Here is a 10,218-nt window from a genome sequence, read left to right as displayed (position 1 = left end):
AAGTCCTTTTTATTGTCTCAAATGACAATTGGGCTCCATGTTTCTGGACTAGCCATATGTAGAAGTTTCTAGACCTGGTCCATCTCTCTTCTACCTGAGTGCCACAGCCCTCCCGCTGTGCTGTAGTGACTGTGGCTAGCTCCATCTGCCTACTGGACCTCATCATTTTGGGGGACCAAGTGTGTGGGCTTCATTCTCACAGTAGAGTTGGTGGGAGCACATCTGCTCAGTATAGACTAGACAGTGGACAGTGGGGATGGCAGTGTCAGAGACCTGTGACAGAACCTTCGTCCTGGGGTCTTCTCTGCAGCTTGTCCAGACTAGTGCTTCTCCCTTCCACCCTCGCCCCTGTCTTTACTTCCAACATTGAACCCCTCTCAAAAATAAACAAACAAACACCTAAGTTCTTGCAAACTTTGTCTCTAAATTCTATAACAAGGACAAAGTTGACTGTCATATGAATGGCCATTCAGAACTTTCAAGCTGGCTAGTACCTTTCTCAGAAAATGGACATTAAAATCAACTGATTTCACTGCCTCTTTGGTAAAAACTGACAAGCTGATCCTAAAATTTATATGAAATTGCAAGGCACCCGGAAAATCCAGTACAGATCTTGAAAGAGAACAAAGTTGCTGCAGGATTCGAAGCAAGGTAGCACTGATAGAAGGACTGAAGGAAGGGGGTGGGGGTTCAGTGGAATAAAACCAAAACCAGTCATTATGGTTCGTCTCTGACTACAATACCAGCCCCTTCCACAAGGAAAGAATGGTCTCAAAAGAGGATACTGGGGCAACTGTTGCCCTCAACTTATATTTGAAGGTCAACCCAAAATGCACTAAACACCTAAGAGTAAGAAAATAGTGTAAGAAGCCAGAGTGGTGGCACAGCTGTAGGGTGTTTGCCTTGCACGAGGCAGACCCAGGATGGACTGTAGTTCAATCCCCAGGCATCCCATATGGTCCCCCAAGCCAGGAGTGATTTCTGAGCACATAACCAGGAGTAACCCCCAAGCGCCACCAGGTGTGGCCCAAAAACCAAAAATATAAAAAAAAATAAAAAAGGTAAAATGAAAACAGAACAAAAGGATTAGAGGGAAAAATTGGAATACCAAATGGAAAAAAATTAAGATTTTTAGGTAAAGGGAAGACAATTGAAGAACTGGGGTATAACTGTTGCCCTTAACTCATACTTAAAAGTCAGCTCAAAATACACCAAACACCTAAAAGGAAGAGAAGAAACCAGCAATAGATAATTGAAGGACAGGAGAGGCTGGTTTAGGAGGGCTGAGAAAAACCTTAAGAAGGTATCAGCCGGGCCGGAGAGATAGCATGGAGGTAGATTGTTTGCCTTGTCTGCAGAAGGATTGTGGTTTGAATCCCGGCATCCCATATGGTCCTCTGAGCCTGCCAGGAGCGATTTCTGAGCCTAGAGCGAGGAGTAACCTCTGAGTGCTGCTGGGTGTGACCCAAAAACAAAAACAAAAAAAAAGGCATCAGCCTATGAGGGACCAGTCAGGAAAGCTAGCAGCTTTGTCTCCTGTTGCATTAAATAATTAACGATGGGGCTGGATTGTGGAGGATGCCATCCAGCCCACATGGCTCTGCAACCTCCATCCAGCCGGCCGGGTCCCAAGCCCATGTGAAATCACTCACTCACAGGCAGGCATTAGGAAGCATCATCTTTATTCATGTCCTAGCCACCACAGGTGTGTGGCCTATCTCAACCTTTTAATCATTCGCCCTGCATCTTATAATTCAGTCATCTCCTGTAAGCCATCTTCCCTTTGGGCTCCATGCGGCCCAAAGATCCAAAAGCCGGCCAAGAGACAAAAGGGGCGGAATCCCTTTCGTCCCAGGCTTATCTACCTTTTCCAAGACCCCTCCCAGGCATGGGAGGGTCTTGTAGGTAATCACACCTATTATCCGGTTCCCTAGACCCCTCCCAGAAATGGGTGGGTCTTGGGGTACACCACAGTCTCCTTCCACCTGGACCCCAGCATGGATGAAGAAGCAGAGGACAGTGGTGTCAGGTGTAACTGTGGGTCAGATTTTCTCTAGGAATTTCCCCCTTTCTTTTTTTTTTTTTTTTTTTTTTTTTTTTTTTTTTTTTTGGTTTTTGGGCCACACCCGGCTGTGCTCAGGGGTTACTCCTGGCTGTCTGCTCAGAAATAGCTCCTGGCAGGCACAGGGGACCATATGGGACACCGGGATTCGAACCAACCACCTTTGGTCCTGGATCGGCTGCTTGCAAGGCAAACACCGCTATGCTATCTCTCCGGGCTCGAATTTCCCCCTTTCTAAAGGAGGGATGCTTTCTTTGTTTTAGGGGTCACATCTAGTGCTCAGGACTAGCTTCATGCTCAGGGGCACCAGGTGGTTCTGGGATTTGACCCTAAATCTCCCACATACAATACTTGTGCTCCAGCCCTTTGAGCTAGATTCTTTTCCCAGTTAAAGATTATGAAATTTCCATTCGGTCTCCTCTTATATCATGCATATTGCACTTTCAGACCCAGAGGTGTTAAGAATTAATTAATTGATTGATTCATTAATTGATCAAATTAATTAGGCAGCCTGTTTTATCCAAGTGTGTCCAACAGATGGCAATAGAATTCTTAGATTTCAGATTTTTCCCTTAAACTGCACTGGTATAGTATCACTTTCTGTGTCCGCTTTCTAGGAACCACTTTTTTAAAGTGAAATTAATCTTATGACATACTATTTAGTTTTTTTTTCTTTTTTTTTTGGTTTTTTTTTTTTTTTGGTTTTTGGTTTTTGGGTCACACCCAGCAGCGCTCAGGGGTTACTCCTTGCTCTACACTCAGAAATCGCTCCTGGCAGACTCAGGGGACCATATGGGATGCCAGGATTCGAACCGCCATCCTTCTACATGCAAGGCAAACGCCTTACCTCCATACTATATCTCCTGTCCCTATTTAGTTCATTTATAAAGTCTCTCAGCACTTATCATTACATAAAATATTATGAATGTATTTGACATGTATGTATTTGACATTTCTCCCCAAATCTTCCAATTCTGCTGTCTACACATACAGAATATATTCATATATATAGAGCATCTCCTGTGGATGCTACCTTTTCATGAAGAAAATTTGATCTGTCACAGGCCGGGGAGATGATGGGTCAGGGGTTCAGGCTCTCTCCCTGCACCTAGATTTGATTCTCAGCATCACACATGGTCTCCTGGAGCCCTACCAGGAGTAAGCCTTGAGCAAATTGCATCCAAAAACGTAAAAAACGAACTAAAAAAAAAACCCAAAACAATAAAAAAAATAACTTGATTTGTCTTCAGGGTTTATAAAACATGTAGTTGAAAAACAATGACACCTAAACTGTTCTAACAAGTATTCTAAACATTAAAAAATGCTCAACATACTTAAAGGTTTGTTAGTTTCTAAATTGAGTCTTTTGGTTTCTATTTCAGCTGAACAAAATTAGAGTTTCCTACCTATGCCAGCCACATTTCAGTTGCTCAAAAGACATTGTATGGCCAATGCTCTTACATGCTTTACATAATCTGTTTCCACATGTTTTATGGTTTGATTCCATGTAACCATCCCATCGGTAAGTAACCAAAGGGGGGCTGACCTTGGGGAAACATTTCTTCCAGACTAACATTAAACATTTAGGAACCCTGTCTGGCTGTGTTTGACTTGAGAGCAAGGGGTAGGGAAATGTGGCCACATCTTAGTCAGGTCTCTATAGAGCTAAGTGGGGTGTTAGGGTGATCGGAAATGGCCCTGAGTGATTTATTTTCATTGTAATCTTTCACCAGGCCTTTGTGTGTTTTGACACAGTTCATTTGAATTGGCTCCATAAATCATTTTGTTTGCTTGCAAAATTCCCAATGGAGAAACTTGAAATCCATATACATGAGATTCCTGTTAATGCATAACCATACATTAGCCAAGGACTGGTGGAATTATGCATTTTCTCTTAAAGCCACACTGCTGGCTATAGTTTGGTTTGCTGCCTGCTTGTTATGATATGGAGATGGGGCATTGGAATTTAGAATCCAGTATAGAAGTGGGTACCGGTCTTTACAGTTGAAACACCAGAGAGGGGTCCCGCCATATATGTCTCCCTTTCAACCAGTAGGTTATCAGGTTATTGGTTGGTTATCAGTCACATCATTCAGATAAAAGAACTACATGGCTAAGGTGAGTGAAGTTTCTTGGAAATCCTTTGGCCCTCTGCTGAAAAAAAAAAAAAAGTGGGGTGGGGGTTAAATGAAACTTGTTCCCTCCCCCGGCCTTCTGAACTGGCTTGCTGGTGAGACATTTTGTTAGTGTGATTATGGCATTGAGTCATATTTAAAGTGGATTTGTGTTTTGGGGTAAAGCCGGGGAGAAGAAGTGACTGGGGTGTATATTAGGGAGAAGGTAAATAGAAAGGAGCAGGTTGCTTAGCCAAAAGGCGGCACCTAGGCCCAAGATTGATCGGTTAGAGTTTTCTAATAAATTCTGGGCTGCATTTAAACTGGCAAGGGCATTTGTTTAAGAGTCTTCCTGTTCATTCATCTTTACTCCAGCTTCTTTCTTTACTGCAGCACTAACCACCATGCTTTCTCAGTCTCTGAAAGCGTCATCTGCTTGGTGGCAGTTCTGCCAGATTGAAGCATTTTTCCCAGCACGTCTGTTTCTTTTCTTTCCTTGTCAGCATTTAAACTTCCTGGATTTGAGCACAGGTAGTTTGAGATTTGAGCCCTCGCCTGCTCTCTCTGCACCTTACTTGTTCAGGATTGTTTATGAAAATCAGAAAGCAGAGGTCTGGTCTCCTGGGTTGCAAGTGTGGCTGAGACCTGGACCCCAGGAGCCTGAGTTTGACTGTCTTCTTTCTGAAAAGCTTCATTGTCACTTAGAGGGAAAAGGCTTTATTTATGTCTCTGCATCCAATTATGGCTTTTTTTTTTTTCATTTTTTATGGGTTATGTAATCCATGGGAACACACTAGATGGACCTCAGGGGTGGTGCTCAGGGACCGCTGGGGCCACTCAGCAATAGTTGGGTCAGGGATACTGCCTGATCATAGAGCAATGTTCAGGTCAGTGAGGCAGGGCCCTCCAGGGCTAACCCTGGCAGTCTTGGGGTGGGGCGAGGATGGACAGGGGGTTCTAGGGTTGAAGTCAAGTTTGGACTCCCTAGCCCCGAATTTGGTTCTTTAAATTAAATTTCAATTTTAACCTAATTTATAAAAATTGGGCTCAGTTATTTTTAATATTGCCTAATATTTTATCAAATTGATATTATTTTAGGGACCACAGACATAGGACAAGGGGTAGGGCATTTGCCTTGAACAGAAATAACCCTGATTTGATCCGCAGCATCCATTTATGGTTCCCAATCACCACCAGGTACAATTCCTGAGTGTAGAACAAGGAGTAAGGCCTGAGCACTGCTGGATATGGGCTCCTTGTCCCTCTGCCCCCAAAATAGTCATTTTAAAGTACTTTCTCATCATTAGCTGACTGAGCCATTTGATTAGTGCAATTAATTTGGCTCAAAAGGATCTAAGTAATTTGTTTTACCAGACTTTATGCAAGCATCTCTCCTTGCTTCAGCCCTTCCTTGGACATTATTTTTTTAAAGGAAAATCTCTAGCCAACTGTCATTCTTACTACCTTCCTTGGTGGTGATGAAGGGAAACTGATTTAGTGCTAACCCTAATGTGCCATTACCACTGAGGCTCCAGTGCTTGGCTGGTCTAAGAAAGTTCTGACCCGGGCCCGAAGAGATAGCACAGCAGCGTTTGCCTTGCAAGCAGCCTATCCAGGACCAAAGGTGGTTGGTTCAAATCCCGGTGTCCCATATGGTCCCCCGTGCCTGCCAGGAGCTATTTCTGAGCAGACAGCCAGGAGTAACCCCTGAGCACAGCCGAGTGTGGCCCAAAAACCAAAAACCAAAAAAAAAAAAAAGTTCTGACCCAGAGAGTCACTGCCCTCAGGACTCAGGCCTACTTCCTGTCACTTCAAAGGGACCTGGGCCTCTCCCAGAGCAGTGTTCAGAGCCCAAACGCAGGAGACAAGATGGTGTTTACTCATTTCTATCTCACTTTGTTCATTTAGTTTTTTGGGTCACATCCATTTATCTTCAGGGCTTACTCCTGGCTCTGCACTCAGGAATCACTCCAGGCAGAGCTCAGGGAACCATATGGGATGCTAGGGATTGAACCTGAGTTGGCCGTGTGCATGGCAAGTGTCCTCCCAGTTGTGCTATTGCTCTGGCTCCCTCATCTGGTTTTTCTATATACACACTACCATGTGCACTGATGGGGAGGCGGGCACCATATCCAACAGTACTCTGGAGCTATTCTGTCTTTCGCTCAGGAATCACTTCGGGTGCTTGGGAAACCATACGGGATGCCAGGGGTTGAACCCAGGATGGCTACATGCAAGACAAGTGCCTTCCCCACTGTCCTGTTTCTGTGGCCTGATTGTGTTACCTTTTGCCCAACATTGTGCTTTTGCCCAACATTGTGCTTTTGCCCAACATTGGATCATGCAGTAAAGGGAGGGCCAGGTTCCCTAATCTCACGTCTCTGCCTCAAAACCCCTACCTTATTCTAGTAGATCGCACTTGTTTTTCCCAGTCCAGCCCAACTTTCCTTGCTCACCACCCTGACCTGTTGAGCCCTGTATAGCTCTAGCCCTTGGCTGTTTCTCTCAGTGCTAAAAATGAGTCTTACTGCCTAGAGTGTTTGCCCAGGAGAAAGAACCCCTACCCACATGGCAGCTTCATCGTAGGGATGCACGGAAGCCATTGCTTCCTTAGTAGCTCCAAAGTACTGGCAGCCAAAGTGCCCAGTAGTGACCCAGGGGTCATCAAGCTGCTCTGTCCTCACAATGGAAGTTATTCTGCATCAGTGGAATGTGGCTGCATGGACAGAGCCAGAAACAGTCCAGCCAAAGGCAGCACAGAGACCCCCGTTATCTCACTCCACTGCTGGGAATCTGCAGAGACAGACTCGAGCAGCTATTGCCGAGGGGTGCAGGAGCACAAAGAGATCACCAAGGGCTGCCTTCTTGGGGGAATAAAAGTGTTTGTAAATCCCAAGAGCAGCATAAGTGACATGTTCTGTGAAGAGGTGAACAGCCATTGTACACCTTGAAAAGGGTGAGTCATACAGTGAACCAGATCTCCAAAAAGACCCTGTTTTTCACCATCAAGAATCAACATGGGGGGAGCTGGAGCAGTAGGTAGTGGTAGGGCGCTTGCCTTGCACGTGGTTGACCCAGGACAGACCTCAGTTCAATCCCTCAGTTGTTCCCCCAAGCCAGGAGCAATTCCTGACCGCATAGCCAGGAGTAACCCTTGAGCATCACCAGGTGTGGTCCAAACCCCAACCCCCAAAATTCAACATGGCGGTTTCTCTATGTGAGAGTTCTGGCTGCTGGCGAATCAGTCTGGCCTGCAAGGTCAGGGGGCCAGGCCGTCTGGTGGCTGCCCTGGCCACTGAGATTCTGAGTGGTCTCTTTGTCCTGCAGACTTCCCATTTAAAAATAATAATAAGCCTACTTTCCTGGCTCTGTAAGCCCAGAGGCATGAAGATAGGGGTCAGCTAAATGACAGTTCTCAAAAGTTACTTCAGTGGGGAGCAGTGGTGTGTCCAAGGCCCTGTGCTGGGGCAGTGGCTGACTCACTACTGTTACTGCTGATGGACAGACAAGCAACTCCAAGGACACTGAAGAGGTCTTTTAGTATGGGACTCTGCCTTAGCCTCTGCTTCTACATGATTTGGGGCTTGCTCACTCTTGCCCATCCATGGCTAAGGACCTACTCTGGGTGTCCCAAGGGGTGTCCAGGGGCAGATCCTGGAAGGGTGGACTGGGGTGACTCTGGAGGATTGAAAAGTGGGGCGATAAGTATTGGCAGTAGATAAAGAGGCATGAACATAGGAAAGGGTGGAACTGGTAGTCATTGCAGCAACAATAAGGCATGTGAGAAGGCCAGATAGAAGCCACAGAGTATTAAGTGCATGGATAGTGCCATTGAAGTTGGCCCCCAGGAACAGTTCCCAACATGGCAGAAAGCTGCTGCCAAGGATAGGCACTGGTGAATGGATTATTCTTTTGGGGTGAAGGTCTCCCAAGCAGTGCTCAGAGGGCATGTGGGAACTGTGGCCAACAATGTCTGACCCAGCTCTGCATGCCTAATGGTAGTTGGGTGGTTGGGCCCAGTGGTGCTGGGAGCCACCAGCGTACTTTGCAGGTGTTCAGAGACATGCAAGCATTGGACTCACCCAATTCTTCTGGATTTGTCAGGTTTCCTGAAGCTTATATTCTCACAGAACCCCTTGGGAATGACAGGAAATAAATGAATTTTGTGTAGTGCAAGAGTCAGAAGCGACTACGTCTTGGTAAACATAACAAGTGGTTAGTGACTGAAAAAGGGGTTCGTTTTGATCAGGTGAAGGTAACTTTTGAAACTAATTGCAAAGTGTGGACAGTATCTTTGCAAGTGTTTCTACCATCTTTGTGCCCACAAATGTTATTCAGGGTAAAAAGAAAACACTGGATAACATCTAATGATATTCAGAAGGCTCAGGCAGAAGTATATTGACCCGATGACTTCAAGAACCCAAAGTTCTGTGATGGAGGGAGATTGTTTATTCCAGCCCATTGATTTTAAGGTTTGTGTTTTTCCCATTTGAACATCTGAGACCATGTTGTGTCTTTTAGTCAGTGGCATCTTGCAGCCATTTATTTTTCCTTGCATGATGGTGCTTTTAACAATAACACCAAGTCCTGGATTTGCCAGAAGACAAAATGATATGAATGACTGCTTTTAGGCAGGCCCTTTCTCTTTATCCCACATGCCCGTGAGTGTACAGATTGAATTAACTCCCTGCCCAGTCTTGCGTTGCATCGGGGAGATTCTGGAGAGAGACAGGTATATGATATACCTTTGTTTTTGCAATTTCTGACATTCAAAGCACATCTCCCATCCTCGTGCCTCCAGCTACCAGTGGTGCACTGGACCATTTCTCGGCTTGCCCATCCTTTTCATTTCCTCAGTGTCCTGAGAATAGGATTGTCCTGGGAATGGGTCCCAGTATTTTCAACTTTGCATGGCCTCACTAAGGTGACTCACACTCGTGGGTCTCTCTGGTGGCATCTCCTCCTGAGGAGAAAGGAGCCCAGTATTCCCTTCTCTTCCCAGATAGCATTCATCAATTTCATGACCTAGAAGGGCTATTTCTTGTTTGGTTTGGTTTGGTTTGATTTGGTTTGTTTTTTGGGCCACACCAGTAATGCTCAGGGGTTACTCCTGGCTATGCGTTCAGAAATCACTCCTGGCTTGGGGCGCCATATGGGATGCTAGAGGATTGAAGCATGGTCTGTTTTGGGTTAGCTACTTGCAAGGCAAACACCCTACTGCTTACGCCACTATTCCGGCCTCTGGAAGGGCCATTGCTACATATCCCTTCAGTCTCCAACGCTTCCTCTTAGCTAAGAATTCTTGCTCATTCACTTCTCAGGGTGCTCCATCCTCTTCAGAGCTAAAGGTCTTTGGTCCAAGATGGATTGCATTACCTAGCAGTACGCATGTGCCAGCAACATGACAGGTATAAAGAGTAACCGAGAGCTGTACCAGGAGTACACAGCCATGGCCCCCAAGCTGCTGGCCAAGATCTCCAGGATGCTTATCCTGTGCAGAAGTACAGGCGTTCCCATCCCGAAGGGCATCAGAAACATCTTTGAGTTCACCTGGGAGGAGCTTATCAATGACTCTACATTGCCTGTGGCATCCACCGTCCTGGGTCTGGACATTAGCATTGAGCCTCCACCACTGCTCATCACAGAAGTGCAGACCCCCGTGCAGACCCCCACCCGGAAGAAAACCCTGCATGCTGCATCATTGCCCAGGATGCTGTTGCCAGCTTCAGCACCCGCCAAATTGACTACCAGCCACCACCATTCGGGACCACCGAGCCCAGATACTCTGCACCAGTTCCAGCGGCACTCTGTCCACCTGTTGGCCGAGCTGCTCAGCCTGAAGATGAAGGCCATGCTGGAGTCCATGTCTGGTAAGAGTCTGTTTGTGCGCATACACATACATGTGCGCATCTGAGTGTGTCAGTATGTGTGTATATTTGTGCATCTGTGACTTTGAGTGTACATGCATGTCTGTGTTTTGGGGCATCTTCGTGTGGCTGCGTGTCTGTGTGTCTTCAGGATATTAACTCAGGATGTATTGGT

General features: G+C 46.1%; 2 protein-coding genes across 2 annotated transcripts in view; both read left to right on the top strand.

The window, feature by feature from the left end:
- FANCD2 (FA complementation group D2) overlaps nt 1-10,218 on the top strand; it is a 1,230,368-nt gene that overhangs the window by 1,058,477 nt on the left and 161,673 nt on the right. The gene's annotated exons all lie outside the window — the stretch shown is intronic.
- Nucleotides 9,578-10,218, top strand: part of LOC125998179 (uncharacterized protein C3orf20-like) — a 43,457-nt gene continuing 42,816 nt past the window's right edge. Inside the window, exon 1 of the mRNA XM_049766459.1 lies at nt 9,578-10,046. Coding sequence (XP_049622416.1) covers nt 9,578-10,046 — 469 coding nt within the window. The remainder of the gene's footprint in view (nt 10,047-10,218) is intronic.

This window comes from Suncus etruscus, chromosome 20 (genome assembly GCF_024139225.1).
Source record: "Suncus etruscus isolate mSunEtr1 chromosome 20, mSunEtr1.pri.cur, whole genome shotgun sequence".
NCBI lineage: Eukaryota > Metazoa > Chordata > Mammalia > Eulipotyphla > Soricidae > Suncus > Suncus etruscus.
Note: the sequence above shows the minus strand (reverse complement) of the source record. Positions and strands in the feature narration are given on the sequence as shown.